At 40.4% G+C, this 21,252-nt stretch overlaps 1 protein-coding gene across 3 annotated transcripts in view; it reads right to left on the reverse strand.

Annotated features, from left to right (window-relative positions):
• Positions 1–21,252, reverse strand: part of Dcr-1 (Endoribonuclease Dcr-1) — a 58,051-nt gene that overhangs the window by 30,770 nt on the left and 6,029 nt on the right. For all 3 annotated transcript variants that reach the window (XM_069508330.1, XM_069508331.1, XM_069508329.1), the window contains exons 8-21: positions 19,438–20,669; positions 18,502–18,617; positions 16,660–16,764; positions 15,733–15,862; positions 13,418–14,976; positions 12,481–12,637; positions 11,802–11,907; positions 11,264–11,382; positions 7,992–8,097; positions 7,472–7,616; positions 6,786–6,902; positions 4,274–4,383; positions 3,011–3,156; positions 1,623–1,745 (exon numbers count right to left, since the gene is read on the reverse strand). In XM_069508330.1, coding sequence (XP_069364431.1) covers positions 1,623–1,745; positions 3,011–3,156; positions 4,274–4,383; positions 6,786–6,902; positions 7,472–7,616; positions 7,992–8,097; positions 11,264–11,382; positions 11,802–11,907; positions 12,481–12,637; positions 13,418–14,976; positions 15,733–15,862; positions 16,660–16,764; positions 18,502–18,617; positions 19,438–20,669 — 4,271 coding nt within the window. The remainder of the gene's footprint in view (positions 1–1,622; positions 1,746–3,010; positions 3,157–4,273; positions 4,384–6,785; positions 6,903–7,471; positions 7,617–7,991; positions 8,098–11,263; positions 11,383–11,801; positions 11,908–12,480; positions 12,638–13,417; positions 14,977–15,732; positions 15,863–16,659; positions 16,765–18,501; positions 18,618–19,437; positions 20,670–21,252) is intronic.

Genomic DNA, 21,252 nt, shown 5'->3' on the forward strand with positions numbered 1-21,252 from the left:
AGAATATTAGCCATGTTAAATGACTAATATTCCCCTTTCCTCTCCAACTAAGCGTCAAGCTTGTGCTAGGAGTAGGTACGACAATAGTGCAACGGGCGGGGTTTGAACCGTCGACCTTTCGGTTTTCAGTCCACTCCTTTACCGGTTGAGCTATTGAGGCTTGTAGTTCCTTGTATATCATAGTACCGTCTGCTTTTACACAACACTAGCGACCCGCCCCGGCTTCGCTCGGGTGCAATGTAGATACTCCGACATTTTGTTCAAATATCGTCATATTTCATCAAATTAACACAAACCAATAATAAACTATATCTATAAACCTTCCTCTTGAATCACTCTATCTATTGGTGAAAACCGCATTAAAATCCGTTGCGTCGTTTAAAAGATCTACGCGTTCATACATACAGACAGCGGGAAGAGACTTTATTTTATACTAGCGTATGCTCGCGACTTCGTCCGCGTGGACTACACAAATTTCAAACCCCTATTTCACCCCCTTAGGGGTTGAACTTTCAAAAATCCTTTCTTAGCGGATGCCTACGTCATAATATCTATCTGCATGCAAAATTTCAGCCCGATCCGTCCAGTAGTTTCAGCTGTGCGTTGATAGATCAGTCAGTCAGTCAGTCAGTCAGTCAGTCAGTCAGTCAGTCAGTCAGTCAGTCAGTCAGTCAGGCAGTCAGTCAGTCAGTCACCTTTTCCTTTTATATATTTAGACTACGTAGAGATACTATTTTGGTACATCATCATGATCAACCCATCACCGGCACACTACAGAGCAGGTGATTACGTATCTTGCGATCATTGCTGTCAAACGTCCGGCTAGAGAGAGACAGCAATAGCCACAAAGCAAAATAAGAAGAAGAAGAAGAGAGACAGCGAATGAACTGTCGCATTGCTACTGCTGTCGCGTTGCTGTCGCTACTGCAACGTTTTACGTAATCACCACGCGGGTCTCCTCTCAGCGTGAGAAGGGTTTTGGGCATCGTCTACCACGCTGGCCATGTGCGAATTGGTAGACTTCACACACCTTTGAGAACATTATGGAGAACTCTCAGGCATGCAGGTTTCCTCACGATGTTTTTCTTCACCGTTAAAGCATGTGATATTTAATTACTTAAAACGCACATAACTCTGAAAAGTTAGAGGTGCGTGCCCGGGATCGAACCCCCGACCTCTGATTAGGAGGCGGACGTCCTAACCACTAGGCTATCACAGCTTTTTTAAATAATCCTCCGACGTCCTAATTCGACGACCTCCCTGGCGCAGTGGTGAGCACTGTGGTCTTAATAGTGGGAGGTCCCAGGTTCGATTCCTGGCAGGGGTTTGGAATTTTATAATTTATAAATTTCTGGTCAGATCTGGTGGGAGGCTTCGGCCGTGGCTAGTTACCACCCTACCGGCAAAGCCGTGCCGCCAAGCGATTTAGCGTTTCGATACGATGCCGTGTAGAAACCAACTGGGGTATGGGTTTGATAAAAACTGCCATACCCCTTCCAGGTTAGCCCGCTACCATCTTAGACTGCATCATCACTTACCACCAGGTGAGATTGCAGTCAAGGGCTAGCTTGTATCTGAATTAAAAAAAAAAAAAAAGCCCTCAATAAAATCAAACGACTAACCTGTGGTTGGTCCTGGTTCCTATACCATGGAGTAACCACCGCTTCCTTATACTTCTCCGCGTCGAACGAAAAAACTTCTCCACGTTTCAATAACGGATTCTCCATCTTCCTCACTTTGCCATCCTGAAAAAAACATACTTTGAGTACTTTTGAAGTAAAACAGTAACTCAAATCTTTCTTTTCAAAAAAAGGAAAAGGTGACTGACTGACTGATCTATCAACGCACAGCTCAAACTACTGGACGGATCGGGCTGAAATTTGGCATGCAGATAGCTATTATAACGTAGACATCCGCTAAGAAAGGATTTTTGAAAATTCAACCCCTGAGAGGGTGAAATAGGGGTTAAAAATTTGTGTGGTCCACGCGGGCATAAGCTAATTAGATATAAATGTAGGCAGAAAAAAATGTACATCGGCCTGTAGAATGACATTTCGGCTTTGTAGAGCGTTGTCTCTGTCACTCATGCCTATGTGACGTTTTGTCGGTCTCAACGACAGAGAAAATGCTCTATAAATCTGCTATCTCTTTCTAAAAGGTCGATTAATTTTTGCCGCGTACTGTATATTTATCGCAACCAAGTCAACCCAGCCCCGTTCTACTTTATCTTGTTACTAATTGATTAATTATAATGAATAATATGTTAATAATGAGATATTTGAGCTATTGTATTAATAAATAATTGTTGTGTTGCCTATTGTTGTAGTGTAGTAAGGATTCCTATTAATAATTCTATTTGTGTACCTATTCAAATTTGCACACCATAGTATGGTAGATTGTAGCTCGAAACAAAAATTGTAATTGACAACTTATAAATGTACCTACAATCAGCAAATAAATAATTTGTATTTGTTTGTTTGTATTTGTGACGTTTTGTCGGTCTCAACGACAGAGAAAATGCTCTATAAATCTGCTATCTCTTTCTAAAAGGTCGATTAATTTTTGCCGCGTACTGTATATTTATCGCAACCAAGTCAACCCAGCCCCGTTCTACTTTATCTTGTTACTAGCTGATGCCCGCGACTTCGTCCGCGTGGAATTTGGTTTTTAAAAATCCCGCGGGAACTTTTTGATTTTCCGGGATAAAAAGTAGCCTATGTGCTAATCCAGGGTATAATCTATCTCCATTCCAAATTTCATACAAATCCGTGCAGCCGTTTTTGCGTGATTGAGTAACAAACATCCTAACATCCACAGTTTCTGGGATTCGTCCCGCAAATTGCTAATGCGCGTGACCGCAATTTTAGTGACGTCAGCACTAGACTGAAGTTTCGAGCTGATGGTATATTTTTATTTCGGCTGACGTCAAAATGACTTCATTTCGATGTTAATGAGACATGGTTCCAGCGCAATAGCAATTTGCGGGACTTATATCTCCTTTAAGTCTTACCTTCTCTTTCTCTCGTTTCTTCTCGTCGTGCTCCCAAAGCATAGGTTTTTCTATATCTAACAACTTCTTGTCTTCCGTGTGTTTGTATATCAGTTCCAGGAACGACCAATCCACGTCGACCCAGGACGTACCGTCCCAACGAGATTCTAGAAAACATTGAAGTAATGTCAAAAACTGGTCAAGTGCGAGTCGGGCTCGCGCACCGAGGGTTCCATACTTGGGTATTTTTTCTGCCATTTTGTACGATAAATCTATATATAAGGAAAAACTGACTGACTGATCTATCAACGCACAGCTCAAACTACTGAATGGATCGCGCTGAAATTTGGCATTGGCTTTTTTTTTATTCAGATACAAGTTAGCCCTTGACTGCAATCTCACCTGGTGGTAAGTGATGATGCAGTCTAAGATGGTAGCGGGCTAACCTGGAAGGGGTATGGTAGTTTTTATTAAACCCATACCCCAGTTGGTTTCTACACGGCATCGTACCGAAACGCTAAATCGCTTGGCGGCACGGCTTTGCCGATAGGGTGGTAACTAGCCACGGCCGAAGCCTCCCACCAGACCAGACCAGAAATTTATAAATTATAAAATTCCAAACCCCTGCCAGGAATCGAACCCGGGATCTGCCACTATTAAGACCACAGTGCTCACCACTGCGCCAGGGAGGTCGTCGAATTAGGACGTCGGAGGATTATTTAAAAAAGCTGTGATAGCCTAGTGGTTAGGACGTCCGCCTCCTAATCAGAGGTCGGGGGTTCGATCCCGGGCACGCACCTCTAACTTTTCAGAGTTATGTGCGTTTTAAGTAATTAAATATCACTTGCTTTAACGGTGAAGAAAAACATCGTGAGGAAACCTGCATGCCTGAGAGTTCTCCATAATGTTCTCAAAGGTGTGTGAAGTCTACCAATTAGCACATGGCCAGCGTGGTAGACGATGCCCAAAACCCTTCTCACGCTGAGAGGAGACCCGTGTGGTGATTACGTAAAACGTTGCAGTAGCGACAGCAACGCGACAGCAACGCGACAGCAGTAGCAATGCGACAGTTCATTCGCTGTCTCTCTTCTTCTTCTTCTTATTTTGCTTTGTGGCTATTGCTGTCTCTCTGTCTGTGTCTGGTGCCTTCCTCCCTCCCACCAGACCAGACCAGAAATTAAGAAATTATAAGATTCCAAACCCCTGCCAGGAATCGAACCCGGGACCTCCCACTAATAAGACCACAGCGCTCACCACTGCGCCAGGGAGGTCGTCAAGACTTACTTTTAATAGTAGGCACTATATAATAGTTGTTGTGCGTCGTGCCTTCTGTCTGCAGCTTCATGCCGCGGCGACGTACGCGCAGCACGTCCGAGAACACAAAACGCATGAATCTGCAATAAAATTATATAAAATAATTTTTTTATTGATCTCAGAAATTTTGATTTAGCACATTTAAAATACACAGATCGCAATCCTCTAGAAACTGTAGCACCCTTATTAATAAAAAATGCTTACTTCAAGCATTATCCTAAGCTACGCTTGGACTAGTTACTTCCAGGACCAACGTAGTATTAACTTCGTTTTAACAATGTTATTAATAAACATGTAGCAAGCCCGATTTAACAATGCCAGCCTTACTTCAGAATGACAGCGTGCACGTGTGGCAGCCCCTTTATGAAAAAGTAAAAGAGAGAGTCAGCGAACCAACTGAATGCTGTGTGTGACAGTGACAGACGATATAGACCAGCGGACCCATAACTGTGACAGTATTTTTTGTTGACATTGACTTCACAGCTGATAACTTGCACCGCCATTTTTGTTTTGCATTTTTAACCGGCTTTCCAAAGGGAGAAGGTACTCAATTCGGCGTGTTTTTGTAAACCGATGTCTCCTAGGTTTCTGGCCGATTTGCATAGTTTTTTTTAATTAGTAGAGGCAGTTCGCGAGATATTACTATAAAAATGTATGGATCCAACTATTTAATCCTGACGCGGCAGGAGTGCTGCACTCCTAAGCCATGGGAATTTGGAAGTATTGATGGCAATTAATTACTCAGAAAACGCTTCAGTTTCACTTTATATTATCAATGAAATAATCTAATTTGCGTTACAAACATGATATGAAAACACAAATCTCATTAATCAAAAATCGTTTTATTGATTATTATCATACACAACAGACATAAACGCAGGGCTGATGGTCAAAATATGCATAGATTAGTGCGTAGACTATGCTTAGTCAGTCGTTAAACCATGTGGCACCAAGGAGCAAATTTTACGCCGAGAGTAGAGTCGCATTATTTTACTTCCTCCTTACTCTATGTTTATTAATACAGAATGTAGCTACTACAGACTTACACCTTTGAATAAAGTTGATCTCGCTCTGGTCCATGTTTATGAATAAGAGTGTAGAAGTTTATGTGACGATGGCAAAATCACGTTATACAAATTCAAGTAAATATCTAAATATACAACTAATCTAAATATATATGTCGGGTATAACTGGCTGCCTTTATGAGATAATGATGATCATGATGATTAACCGGATAAGTCAAGATTACAAAATTTTAGATTTAACCGAGCCTACGTGGGCGCACTAACAATATTCTCGCACTACGAGAGACAACACGAACTATAGCAATAACTACAGCAACCATTCCATTCATTAAATATGACTAGACAACCCTAAGTAACACTACCTAGGTCCCTACCTACACCGGCTCCTCCATCCCCATACCGGTCCCAGACCAACCAGCTAACCTAGCACACAACTAGTACTATAACCTCAACCAACTGAAACTAAATTAGGTTACAACAATTCTAAAAACTACAGTACAATACACAGTATCTACTGAGAAGTGCCACTGGCAAGAGCCAGACCAATAATGAATCACCACGCACAGTGTGTCCGATTTTAAAGTCTCACAACGATGGTGGGGATGACCAGACATCCCGCTAAGAAAGTATTTTTGAAAATTCAATCCCAAAGGGGGTAAAATAGGGGTTTGAAATTGGTGTAGTCCGAACAAAGTCGCGAGCATAAGCCAGTTCTAAAATAGGACTTCTGCGCAGGTAAATCGACGTACCTTATGAGAGTCTTCTTCTTCCTTACCTTATCCCACGCTACGTGGGGTCGGCACAACATCTCTTCTTCTTCCACTCATTCCTGTCATTCGTCAACGTATTATCCACCTCTTTTTCACGGATATCCTCTTTCACGCAATCCATCCACCTTTTCTTTGGTCGTCCTCTCCTCTTTTTTCCTTCCACATGCATACTTAACATTCTTCTAGTGACATGGCTTTCTTCTCTCCGCATTATATGCCCATACCATGCCAGCCTATTACCCCTCATCTTTTCTACCACTGGCGCTACTTTCAAACTACCCCTTATATATTCATTCCTTATCTTATCCATCCTTGTCACACCACACATCCATCTCAACATTCGCATTTCAGTCGCATGTACTCTCCTTTCATCCGTCCCTTTTACCGCCCAACATTCTGAACCATACAATGTGACAGGTCTAACGACTGTTTTATAGATTTTCCCCTTAAGTTTAAGGGGGATTTGCGGGTCGCATGTAACACCTGAGACCTGTCGCCATTTCATCCATCCCGCATTCATTCTATTGTTCACGTCTCGGTCAATATTACCGTCGTTTTGGACGAGCGAACCGAGGTACCGGAAATTGGAACAAACAGGTAGGGTTATGCCACCTAGAGCAATTTCAGAGAAACTGGAGGGGCCACCGAAAAAAAAAAACGTACCTTATGAGAGTGGTAGTATATTACCTGCGTATAAGCTTGGCTCTACGCGGACTCAGCCGCACGTCCGCTTGTGACGCCGGCTCAACGGACACCCGCACTTCACCCGATCGCGTGTATACGGGAAACGCTGGTATTTGTAGCCTGTAAAACAATGATTAAATATCAAAAGGAAAAATAGTTTAATTGCTCGTAAACTAGATGGCGCCACTAGAACTTTACAAGGCGCTATAACCTTTCCAATCTCTGCGAAACGGTTACTCAGTTTTGATACGGAACTCTACTCCTTGCCATGACTATTTCTATGTTCCACTAGTTATAACGCAGGTCCTGTTGGTTGGCCTAGGTCAAACGGAGAAGACCCCACGTCTTCTCCGTTTGACCTAGGCCAAGACGGGGGTACGGGCCTCGAGGCAAGGCCTGCTTGCCCGGGTGTGGTGCGGGGAAGAACGCTTCGGCATTAAACATTAGATTACCTATCACAAACTAGATGGCGCCACTTGTATCTTACAACGCGCTGACATGTTCTGTCACTACATGAAGACTTAGGTCGCTAAATGAAGGATCCCTTATTTCACTACGGCCGCCAACTAGATGGCGCCACTTGTATCTTACAACGCGCTATTACTTGTTCTGTTACTACGGAAGGGTTCCTTAGGTCGCTAAAGAATGAAAGGTCCCTTATTTCACTAAGGGACCCTGTAGTCACTCACTGCGTGGGTTCCCTCCTAGCCATGAGCACGCCTATTGCTTGAGGCGCGTGCTGTGGTGCGTGCAGTCTTCTGCCTCGAGTATTGTATCGCTCTGGTAATGCGCACCATAGACGAGACACTATCGCGTATAGGATGTTACTGCCTCCTACAAAACAAAGACTCATCAACCTCTCGGGTCCCCTCTCAAAGTGAGAATGGCTTTAGCCATAGTCTACCACGCTGGCCATGTCCGGATTGGCAGACTTCACACACCTTTGAGAGCTTTATAGAGAACTCTCAGGCATGCAGGTTTCCTCACGATGTTTTCCTTTACCGTTCAAGCAAGTCATATTTAATTACGAGGTGCGTGCCCGGGATCGAACCCCCGACCTCTGATAAAAAGGCGAACGTCGTTACCACTAGGCTATCACAGCTTATATCACTTACCACTCATTATTTAAGTTTGTTTACATGCACATGATTAATAAAATCCTTTTATTTATATACAATAAAATAATATAAAAAAAAATGTTTAACGAACCTTTGGCCGTCTCTTCGGTGATTGGGTGGTCGAGCGTCGGCGTGGCCTCTATTTCCGAGTCGGTAGCGTCTATTTTCGCTTGGCAGTCCGTAAACGCCCAGGCTGTCTGTAGAAAAGACATTTCTTCTTATTTCATACTAGCTGATGCCCGTCCGATGACTTCGTACCCATGGACTCCCAATTTTCAAACCCCTATTTTACCCCTTTAGGGGTTGAATTTTGAAAATTCCTTTCTTAGCGGATGTCTACGTAATAAAAGCTATCTGTATGCCAAATTTCAGCTCGATTCATTGAGCTGTGCGTTGAGAGATTAGTCAGTCAGTCAGTCAGTTATGCCTGTTATATATTCTATCTATCTGTAAGTAATGTTAACAGTATGATTGTATTAAAGTATACATCTGTCAACGGGAAGTACGCTATAGGTTTCTTGACAGACAGACAGACAACAAAGTGTTCCTATACTAGGGCTGTTAAGGAAGCCAATATTTTGACATCCGCGGATGCAGATGCGGATTATTAGGAGTTATGCGGATGCTTGAATTAATGTAAATGTTCCGCATTTGCGGATGCGGATACGAATATCCGTTACACCCCTGTTGGGTACTTTAGAATAGAATAGAATAGAATGTTTTTTTATTCATGTAAACTTTTTAAAAGTGCTTATGAATAGTCAGGTTTAATTTACCACTGGTTCGGAATGCCGTTCCTACCGAGAAGAACCAGCAAGAAACTCGGCGGTTTCTCGTTTTAATTTTTCAATTTACAATGTTATTATACCGTACTATACAAGCCATTGCAGCCCCGTGCATTGCTGGAGCGAGTCAAATCCAAGCTTTTTTATCGTTTACATAGTCTGCGACTGTATAATATGCTTTTTTGAGGAGCATACTTTTAACACATTTTTTAAACTTGTGTAAAGGCAAGTCCAAAATTGCTTGTGGAATTTTATTATAAAATATTACACTCATTCCCACAAATGACTTTCGCACCTTCCAGAGGCGGACTTTGACTGGTCAGTTAGCGAACAAAGATATTGTTTACGCCATTTATTATATTTGCAAATAATCTATTATATACACACATACGCACATTCAAACTCACACATAAACATGTACGCAATGACATTTCCTTTCAAATTCCCCCTTCAGTCCGCTTCCGCATTCTGGCGCTTACGCACGCTGAAAACCGCTCCTGTTTTTGCACAACGAATGTGCCACGCAATTTATAACACCCGCTCCGCTCCGCTACCGTTTTGGACACGCTAAGATTTTCAAAGAAAATTGTGTAATCCCGCTAAAATCAAGTGAATCCGCTAAACTAATAAATAAACGCGATTTTTTTTTTATTTATTTTTTATTTAGATACAAGTTAGCCCTTGACTGCAATCTCACCTGATGGTAAGTGATGATGCAGTCTAAGATGATAGCGGGCTAACCTGGAAGGGATATGGCAGTTTTTATTAAACCCATACCCCTTTGGTTTCTACACGGCATCGTACCGGAACGCTAAATCGCTTGGCGGCACGGCTTTGCCGGTAGGGTGGTAACTAGCCACGGCCGAAGCCTCCCACCATACCAGACCAGAAATTTAGAAATTATAAAATTCCAAACCCCTGCCAGGAATCGAACCCGGGACCTCCCACTAATAGGACCACAGCGCTCACGACTGCGCCAGGGAGGTGGTCAAAAACCGCTAAAACAAGTGATCTGAACAATCAAGCAAAATATGTACCTATATAAAGTGCAAAATTACCCTATGACGTGTACATATCGTTGCTAATTAATCTTGCTATCGAAACTCCCTTTAATAACATTTGTATACCCGGCTGAGTTTGTTGTGGGCTCTTCTCAGACCTGGGCGCGTTTGGAACCCTCGTAGCTTTAGTTTTAAGTTTGCGTTATAATTATCACCACTATATCTTACAAATCTAACACCATACCAGACTATCAATAAGAGTAATTTATTACCTATTTTGAATAAATCATTTGACTTTGACTTGACTTTGACTAAAATCAGTGCAGTTAAGTGCATCGGAAGGTCATCCCAAAGGTCATCATCACCAAGAGCAGATCACCTCTCACCAGCGACCGCCTGATGCTCAGGTATCCTACAGATATCAACTAGCAAACACGCGCGAGACACGCGCCACTCTGGCCTATTCACTTTCTTTGGAGGTCGTTACTTGTTGCAAATGTGAATCCGCATGCGCAAAAGCTCCGCATTAATTGATTTTTTTTTTTATTTTTTTTATTCAGATACAAGTTAGCCCTTGCCTGCAATCTCACCTGGTGGTAAGTGATGATGCAGTCTAAGATGATAGCGGGCTAACCTGGAAGGGGTATGGCAGTTTTTATTAAACCCATACCCCTTTGGTTTCTACACGGCATAGTACCGGAACGCTAAATCGCTTGGCGGCACGGCTTTGCCGGTAGGGTGGTAACTAGCCACGGCCGAAGCCTCCCACCAGACCAGACCAGAAATTTAGAAATTATAAAATTCCAAACCCCTGCCAGGAATCGAACCCGGGACCTCCCACTCTTAAGACCACAGCGCTCACCACTGCGCCAGGGAGGTCGTCAAATGCTGATTGATGATGCTGATCGTGATGCGGATGTTCCGCATTAATCGATGCGGATGTTCCGCATTAACCGATGCGGATGTTCCGCATTAATTGATGCGGATGTTCCGCGTTTTCGGATGCGGATGCGAATATCCGCAACACTTGTCATATACATGGCAACCCACTGTAATACAGTGTTTACTAGTGCATTGGTTGCCCATTAATACGTCTACTAGACCTAGGTCTACTTAATTATTACTTGTTTTTATCTGTATTTTATATGTAATTTAATTTAATATGTAATAATAATATCCAATAATAATCCTAGCCCGCTGCTAGTGGGATCCATTTTATCATATTTTTAATTATTGTTTTTTTTTTTTGTTGTTCCAGTTACTTTAATTTTTGTTGTTCTTGTTATTTTAATTTCTGTTGTTTCTGTTATTCTATCATTTGTTGTTTCTGTTACTTTATATTCTGTTGTTTATTTTATTTTATTTAACTTTTTTTTGTTGTTTCTGTTATTTGATTTTCTGTTACTTTACTTTAATTTTTTTTGTTGCTTCTATTATTTTATTGTTTGTTGTTTTTTTTTTTTAAATATGATAAAAATGAGAAAAATAAATAAATGAGAGAATATCCAATAATAATTTATAATATGGGTACTGATAATATGGGTAGGTACTGATTTTGAATTTTTTTTTGAACATACCCGTTTAAAGTAGTATTGCCTTCGTTTGGTGGTGCCGGGTCTGGCACAGTCGCTGGTGTCCGGGGGCTCGTTGCAACTCACGCTGTTCTCTAATTCCACTGCTTTGAAATTCTCTTTACCTGAATAAATAATTTTCATTATAAGCGTCAATAGCTCAACGGTTAAAGGAGTGGACTGAAAACTGAAAGGTCGGCGGTTCAAACCCCGCCCGTTGCACTATTGTCGTACCTACTCCTAGCACAAGCCTGACGCTTAGTTGGAAGGGAAAAGTGAATATTAGTCATTTAACATGGCTATAATAGTCTTAAAAAAAACTTGACGTGCACTACTGAGCACGGATCTAGGATCACTACTTACGCAAAGTTCGTTGACCTCTAGCGTCAGATGTTTTATATGCAGTATATCGTGAAATTTTAAAATCGCGTTTTTATTGGTATCATATATCAGTAATCATAAGCACTATTACCTGTCTTCGTTTTTGCCAGCGTTTTGGTTACATTGTATTCATTCATTCATTCATTCATTCATTAATATTTACCAATAGGCATCAGCTGGTTGTCCAGTTCCCCCGACTTGTGCAGGATCCTGCACGCCTGCAGCGCCGCCATCCTGCGCGCCAGCACGCGCGTCGGCATGGGGTGGCCCTGGAAATATATGAGTTTTTATATCAAGGGTCAAAAGTACCCCAAAATGCAGGAGGTCGTAAATACCCCCTTGAGATAAAAAATAACCCAATACGTACTTTTTGGAGGTACAAAGTACAACATACTAATCTATACTCACAACTATATTGTATTTGACGGGGCAGTTCAGCGGGAGTCTTAACGTGATATCAGGGGTCAAAAGTACCCCAAAATATAGGAGGGTCCAATTTATTATTGTGAGGTCAAAATACCCCCAAAATGCAGGAGGTCGTAAATACCCCCTTGAGATAAAAATAACCCAATACGTACTTTTTGGAGGTACAAAGTACTATAAAGTACTACTAATCTATACTCACAACTATATTGTATTTAATGGGGCAGTTCAGCGGGAGTCGTAACGTGATATCAGGGGTCAAAAATACCCCAAAATATAGGAGGGTCCAAATTATTGTTGTGGGGTCAAAATACCCCCAAAATGCAGGAGGTCGTAAATACCCCCTTGAGATAAAAATAACCCAATACGTACTTTTTGGACGTACAAAGTACTATAAAGTACTACTAATGTATACTCACAACTATATTGTATTTAACGGGGCAGTTGAGCGGGAGACGTATGGTGCACACATACGCCGTGCTCAGCGCGCCGCGCCTGTCCGGGAGTCGAACCTGTTCCATCCACCACTGAGGAGCTAGCCGAGTGAACGTGTCCGAGGGGAGCTTTCCACAGTATCTACAATTTTTTATTTTTTTTTATTTTTTTTTATTCAGATACAAGTTAGCCCTTGACTGCAATCTCACCTGGTGGTAAGTGATGATGCAGTCTAAGATGATAGCGGGCTAACCTGGAAGGGGTATGGCAGTTTTTATTAAACCCATACCCCTTTGGTTTCTACCCGGCATCGATCGGCATATAGAGGAAAAAGAGCGTTTGTAGAGCGTTGTCTCTGTCACTCATACCTGTATGACGTTTTGTCGGTCTCAACGACAGAGACAATGCTCTACATCCGAAATCCATCATGAGTCTGCTATCTCCTTCTAAATGTCGATGTACAGTCGTCCGCGTGGACTACACAAATTTCAACCCCCTATTTCACCCCCTTAGGGAAAATCCTTTCTTAGCGGATGCCCATTGCCCACGTCATAATAACTATCAGACAGAAAGTAATAACATCGGCCTTTAGAATGGCATTTCGGCTTTGTAGAGCGTTGTCTCTGTCACTCATACCTGTATGACGTTTTGTCGGTCTTAACGACAGAGACAATGCTCTACAAATCTGCTATCTCCTTCTAAATGTCGATATACAGTACGCGACAGAAAGTAATGTACATCGGCCTTTAGAATGACTTTTCGGCTTTGTAGAGCGTTGTCTCTGTCACTCGTACCTATATGACGTTTTGTCGGTCTCAACGACAGAGACAATGCCTTACAAATCTGCTATCTCCTTCGAAAACTCGATGTACATTACTTTCTGCCGCGTACTGTACTTCAAAGCAACAAAACCATGCTTACCTATTAATCAGTGCAATAGCCGAATTCAAATCCACGCTTGCAACACTATCTTCAGTTTTACTATCACTTAATTTATACTCAAACTTTATACCTTCATATTTCACATTACCCTCAACACAATTTCTCTCTTTGTCTATATCTAGATTTTCATGATTCAAATCTTTATCTATGTCTAATACATCAAGAACTTCTCTGAAATCTAGGTTTTTATCATCTACACAATTTCCTTTACTAGTAAGATTGTTATCTTCTGTGAAACCTAATTTTTTTTCGCTTAGATTTGTTTCTTCGATTATTATTTTTCCATGATTTAGCGTGTCGATATCATTTGCTTTGTGCATTTCATTTATATTTACTATTTCCTTAATGTTTTCCAGATTTTCCTTGAAGTTCTGTCTATCTTTGTTGCCCTTTTCAATTGTCATAGGGCTATTGATTTCTGCTGAATATTTCCCATTATTTTCATTGTCTTTAGATTTAACATCATTTGAAATATTCATATCCCGTTTGATTGTGACAATCCCGTCATTATTTCTTTGATTTTCATCAATAATTTCATTACTTTTATCTTCATCATTACATGTTCCTTTTTCATCTCGTATACTATTGTCAATTTTATCTAATTCATTTTCAATCGTCATAGGGCTATTAATTTCTGCTGTACATTTTTCACTAATTTCATTTTCAATATTTACCACATTCTGATTAATAGTGTCCATTTTGTCATTATTTGTTCGATTTTTATTAATCATTTCACTATTTTTATCTTCATCGTCATTTGCCACTTCAATTACATCTCTTCCAAATTCAATTTCACTATTTATACTACCGTCAATATTTACGTTTTCATTGTTTAAACTAGGATCAATATTTACATCGTTTTCATTAAAAATATTTCGATTAGATTTACGGTCATTATTAATTAACTCTCTTTTATTTGATTGATTTACATTCAAAATGTCTTTGTCAATTTTACTTAACCTATTTAAATTAGCAACCATGTTTTCGTTTTGAGGTACATAAGCTGGTGTTTTTAAAACTTCGTTATTCGCTAAAATATTACAATCTATAATATTAGGTTTAGTATTTCCAGTTGCGTTGCTTCCTTTCAAACTATTGTCAGTTACATCTTGATTTCTATCACTAACCTTATCTGTTATTATAGCAGCTGTATTTCTATTGCCTAGATTACTATCTATTCCTTCTCTATCATCACTTACACTACCTTCATTCAATTTATCATGTATATCTTTATTTGTTTCATCAAAAGTGACACATGTATATCCAATATCAATCTTTTTACTACAAAGATTGTTATCTATCTCTTTTCTATGATCTGTTTTACTAACTCCTTTACTGTTTTCACGTATGTTTTCACTATTTTCATCAGTTTTATCAAACTTTTCGGAGTTATCATGTCTAATATTATTAGAAGTGCCACTTTGTGTTATGGTTACAGGTGTATATGGTTTTACAATAAACGCTAAGGAGTCTGCATGGTTTTCTTCTTCCAGGGGCGGTTCGAATTGTATTCCACAGCCACATTTTCTAGTTATTATCTGTTAAACGAAAAAAAACGCTTTTTTAGCTAGTTAAAAACTATCAAAAGAGAAGCTAAGTTGACTAAACGTGACTTTGAAACCCATCTTAATGTTACTAACGGTCTTTTACAGGTAACTTTAACTGTCTATTATGCACCTGGGCTTTAGTTCAACTCTATCCTCGGAGATAAGTTAGTATAGGGCTCTCTGTTACGTAATCCAATAGAAATGACAAAGATAAAAAGCTCAGTGGGCGTTAACCATTTAGAGTCACCGACCAATCACAAACTAAATTCTTCGAATTAAATTTCGAGTGTTTTTTGAAAACAAGTCTGTGATTGGTTGGTGCCTCAAAATGGTTAACGCCCACTGAGTTTTTGTCTTTGTCATTTGTATGGGACTAGCAACCCGCCCCGGTTTCGCATGGGTGCAATGTCGATACTAATGTGGTGTCATTGAGGTGTCATTGCCTCGGAAACTCTCAAATGAGAGGATTTTTTTCCGACCTAATTCACATTATTCCAATTTCTCTAGGGATCTCTAATTTTTTGAGAATTAAACTATACCTATAAACCTTCCTCTCGAATCACTCTATCTGTTGGTAAAATCCGTTGCGTAGTTTAAAAGATCTACGCGTTCATACATACATACAGACAGCGGGAAGCGACTTTATTTTATACTATGTAGAGATTACGTAACAGAGAGAGCCCTTTTACTAACTTCTCTCCGTGGACACAGTATAGATGCGCAATTGAAGTGTAAATGATGTCAAACCTGATCGAGCTCCTTATAAACCGCTAGATTGTGTAATAGGGCTTCGCTGTGGGATTCAGACGCGGCCAGTAAAGCGACCGAAGCCCGAGGGGCTCTCGCGCGACTTCTACATAACCCATGCGAACGATAGCTGGAAAATTGAAAGCCAATTCATATCATCCATATTCCATATTAATATTTTAAATGCGAAAGTCTGTCTGTCTGTCTGTCTGTCTGTCTGTCTGCTAGCCTTTCACAGCCTAACCTTTCAACAGATTTTGAAGAAATTTATTCCAGAGATAGCTTGTATCCCGGGGAAGGACATAGGCTACTTTTTATCCCGGAAAATCAAAGAGTTCCCACGGGATATTCAAAAATTTAAAGCTAGTATTAAATAATCTTACCAACCAACCAATAGCGGATGGACGCGCGCTATGATTGGCTGAGATATTATCGTACCATTCAAAAATAAGTTTTCTGCGCAGGTCATCATCATCATCAACCAATAGACGTCCACTGTTGGACATAGGTCTCTTGTAGGGACTTCCACACGCCACGGTCTTGCGCTCCCTGCGACTCGTCTGATGTCGTCCGTCCACCTAATGGGGGGTCTTCCAACACTGCGTCTTCCGGTGCGAGGTCGCCATTCCAGCACCTTGGGACCCCAACGTCTATCGGTTGTACGAACTATGTGCCCTGCCCATTTTTTTTTTTTTTTTTAAGAATATTAGCCATATTAAATGACTAATATTCCCCTTTCCTCTCCAATTAAGCGTCAGGCTTGTGCTAGGAGTAGGTACGACAATAGTGCAACGGGCGGGGTTTGAACCGTCGACCTTTCGGTTTTCAGTCCACTCCTTTACCGATTGAGCTATTGAGGCTCAATTAATTGCCACTTATCATTGCCACTTCTGCGCAAGTACATCGGCGTAAGTGAAATCTACTTACGATGGAGGCAAGTCCCATCGCACGACGAGATTACATCTCGGCAAGTCGATGCCCTCTTCCAACACCGACGTCGCGAGCAGGAGGTTGCATTCGTGCATACGGAACCTGGGAATTAAAACACGTCAATCTGTGATAGCGGAGATGGGAGGACGACCTGCCAAAGGGTTGGCGCAGATTGGCGTTAGATAGGAAAAAATGGAGAGGTCTAGAGGAGGCCTATGTCCAAAGAGGACAACCTGAACTGTAAATTGCTGGTGTTACCAATTTTTAGAATAAATTATATAGGATAGGATAATTAAATAATAGGAAATAAGAAATTAGTAATACGGTTAGTTAGTAATATAAGATGTATAACTATTGTATCAGAGAATAAAGGCTATTTTATTTTATAAATACTATCTGTCCCGGCTTACTCACGTGTGTAGTCGACGTTAGCCCGACTAGTTTCGAACCCATCCGGGGTCCTTTTTCAAGGGAGTCCGTCCGCGCACGCGCCGCGGTTTTGACTGCGGCGCTTGTCCGACGGCGACGGCGACGGACTCCCTTGAAAAAGGACCCCGGATGGGTTCGAAACTAGTCGGGCTAACGTCGACTACACACGTGAGTAAGCCGGGACAGACAGTATTTATAATGGAAATCACTCACGGTAGTTTAAACGCTATTTTATTTATTTTATTTATAATCTGTGATAGCCTAGTGGTTAGGACGTCCACCTTCTAATCGGAGGTCGGGGATTCAATCCCGGGCACGCACCTCTTAACTTTTCGGAGTTATATGCGTTTTAAGTAATTAAATGTCACTTAGTTGAACGGTGAAGGAAAACATCGTGAGGAAACCTGCATGCCTGAGAGTTCTCCATAGTGTTCTCAAAGGTGTGTGAAGTCTACCAATCCGCACATGGCCAGCGTGGTAGACTATGACCAAAACCTTTCCCACTCTGAGAGGAGACCCGTGCTCTGCAGTGAGCCGGCGATGGATTGATCAGAAATACACATTCTGTGAAAAGGAGATCGCCCGTGAATGGGCCCTCTTTTGTGGCGCCGTGTCAAAACTTAAACTATTTTTTTAAAAATGGGTTTATTTTTTACGATTATATGTTTCATTACGACTTTTCTTTCACTCTATTATTGAAAATATCCACAATAATAGTTAGAATCGTAAACATCTATTTATTTTGAAGAAGTATTAATTAAATATAACCTCAATATCGGCAACATAAAAAATAAGATTTCTTTATAACCAGGGTGAATAAATGTAAATCGTTTGCAGAATATAAAAAGGTAATTATTTGTCTACAAAATAAAATTAAAACCATGGTGACATAACAATTATATTAGGGGGGACCCAAAGCTCCTAAGAAAATGGGCAATCTCTTTTCGCCTCTCTACTTATTACTATATTATTATACTACTATATTATATATTATATTATTATCTGTACAGGCTCAGTTCCCGAGGCTGTACCTCGGGAACTGAGCCTGTACAGACATACAAACGGACGTGCGGACAGCGAAGTCTTAGTAATAGGGTCTTATTGGCACCCTTCGGATTTGGAATCCAAACTGGCTTAACACACAAAATATAAAAAAAAATTAATACAGAATTACTATAGGTATTTAAACAAAAAAAAAATAAGAAGTATATACTTTAAAAAAAAAAAAAAAAAGAATATTAGCCATGTTAAATGACTAATATTCCCCTTTCCTCTCCAACTAAGCGTCAAGCTTGTGCTAAGAGTAGGTACGACAATAGTGCAACGGGCGGGGTTTGAACCGGCGACCTTTCGGTTTACAGTCCACTCCTTTACCCGTTGAGCTATTGAGGCTCTTGTACTTGTACTTACTTTTTCAATACCTCCTCTTGCTTCTTGCCCTCTTTCTGGCAGTCTCTTCCCTCTCCCTCTGACGCGCAGTATTGTGCGCATAGGTGTGAAAGAGACGGGCGACTTCGTGACATCTCCTAGAGATTTTTTTAAAAACTTTAGCAAGTTTTTTAGAACAAAGAATTCCCAATTCTAAATTGCGGACTATTTACATCTTTTTCTTGAAAATGCAATAAGAAAAGGACAGACAAACTTACAGTACGCGGCAGAAAGTGATGTACATCGACCTTTAGAAAGATATAGTAGATTTGTAGAGCGTTGTCTCTATCGTTGAGACCGACGTCACATAGGCGTGAGTGACAGAGACAGCGCTCTACAAAGCCGAAATGTCATTCTAAAGGCCGATGTACATTACTTTCTGCCGCGTACTATATTTTATTTTGGAACTGTCAAACCTCGTGACTTTAGAACCCAGTTTTGAGCAAAGTAGAACACTAAAAAGCACTTTTGAGCACTAAAAAGGTGATGATGCCCTCGACTTCAACGCGTAGATTTAGATTTTTGAAAAATCCCGTGGGAACTTTTTGCATTTCCAGTATAAAAACCTCTGTACCAAATTTAATACAAATCTGTTAAACGGATGGGCCTTTTCGAATCCCGTGGGAACTCTTTGATTTTCCGGGATAAAATGTAGCCGATGTCCGTCCCCAAAATCTAAGCTAACTCTGTAACCAAATTTCATTAAAATCGGTTAATCGGACAGACAGACATTCGCATTTATAATATTAAGTATGGGTTCATTTTCCGCCCTTTTTTAGCAATATCAAAAACAAAAGGATGCAGATACTCTAAATTTAGTTTAAAGAAAAGCAAAATAATCGACGCCAAATATCTAGTAAAATAAATAAATCGCGATGTAAAGAACAGCCAGCGCCATCTAGTGACAATTCGACTCACCACAATCATCATGAACATTATCTTCGCCATGAGCGCCTCCTTCACAAATATAATGCCGCACAAAGCGTCCGGATGTTGCTGCAGCTGCTGCATCTTGTTCACATTACCCCTTTGTGGTCTACCCCTACCCCTAGTCCGATGTCGGGGGTGTTTACCGACCCCTAACTTGCTACTATCAACTATAGTTCTGACACTATCATTTATATTTCCACTATCTTTTTGAACACTATCAAAATCTTTGTTGCTATTTTCAATATCTTTGTTAGTATTATCAACTGTATTATTATCAATATTAACTGTATTTTCACTATAATTTTTAACACTATCAGTACTTTTTTCATTATTATCAGCACCTCTATCTATATGACTTCCATTATCTTTTAGACCACTGTCTCTAATACCACCACTATCCATTAGATTCGCATTTTTAGCACTATGATCAAAAGCACTTTTATTATTTTTATATTCATTATCAACTTTAATTTCATTACTATCCATGGCATTCCGAGAATTGCAATCAACAGTATTTTTACTGTTTTTATTATCTTCAATTTTTTCACTATCAATACTTGCTTCAATTTTGCTGTCAATAACTTGACCATCAATTTTATTGTGACTATCAAATTCCTTTATTTTAACTTCTATACCCGGTTCAATTGTACTATCAAACTCATCTAAATCTTTCAAGTTAGCCTCATATATGTTTACACGATCTTCAATTTTGTTGCCTAGTGATACAAAATCACATTTCTCTATAGTACTCAATAGTTCATTCGTTTTGGACCTTTTCATTCCTTTATCTGCTTGATTACTTACATCGATTACATTTTTCTTATCAACATTTTCACAACTATCAACTATATTTTTACAATCATCCATATCTACACCTGTTGGAACAATTTTTATGTTCTGGTTACTATTTGTAGTACTATCAATGTCATTATTTGTACTATTAACTACGTTTTTTGCTTCAGTTTCCTTTATACTTTCAGGTGGTTGAAACTGTTCTAGTATTTCTGCTAGTCTTAGAACTTTAGGTGTAGAAAATGCAGCAATTTTGTCCCAATCTGAGGCACATCTTGAGAAGAGTATGTCAGTGTAACATCTTATTTTGACGAATACAGACGTACATAGACATAGGAGGAGGAAATGTCTTTCATATGGAACTTTGATTTTTAGTTTTTCGAGCTTTATTAGTAGTGAAAAGGCTGCCTTATCTGCTGCATATGGACCTAAAAATATAATAAAGAGACTTAAGTAGAAGCAACCTCGTGGTTGCTACCAACCAATTAACCAATTAAATATCACTTGTTTTAACGGTGAAGGCAAACATAGTAAGGAAACCTGCACGCAAGAGTTCTCCATAATGATCTCAATGAAGTCTGCCAATCCACACTTGGCCAGCGTGATGGACTATGGCCAAAACCCTTCTCACTCTGAGAGGAGACCCGTGCTCTGTAGTGAGCCGGCGATTGGTTGATCAAGTGCGCTTTCCTCATTGCGCGAGCCTGACTCACACTTGGCCGTGTTTTTTTAATAAATGTGTATTGAGTTTTTAGCGTTTAAGCTATCGTGAGTGGTTTCCATTATAAATAGCATATTTCTACGGTTATACTCACGTATCCAGTCGACGTCACCCTCACAACGGGCTGTGCGGGCAGCTGCACGCGCGGCGCGCAGTCTAAAACGCGACGCGTGCGCGAACTGACCCCCCTTGATAAAGGACCTCGGATGGGTTCGAAACTAGTCGGGCTAACGTCGACTGGATACGTGAGTATAGCCGTAGAAATAAACTATATATAGTGTATTGAGTTA

This window comes from Maniola hyperantus, chromosome 28, assembly GCF_902806685.2.
Source record: "Maniola hyperantus chromosome 28, iAphHyp1.2, whole genome shotgun sequence".
NCBI lineage: Eukaryota > Metazoa > Arthropoda > Insecta > Lepidoptera > Nymphalidae > Maniola > Maniola hyperantus.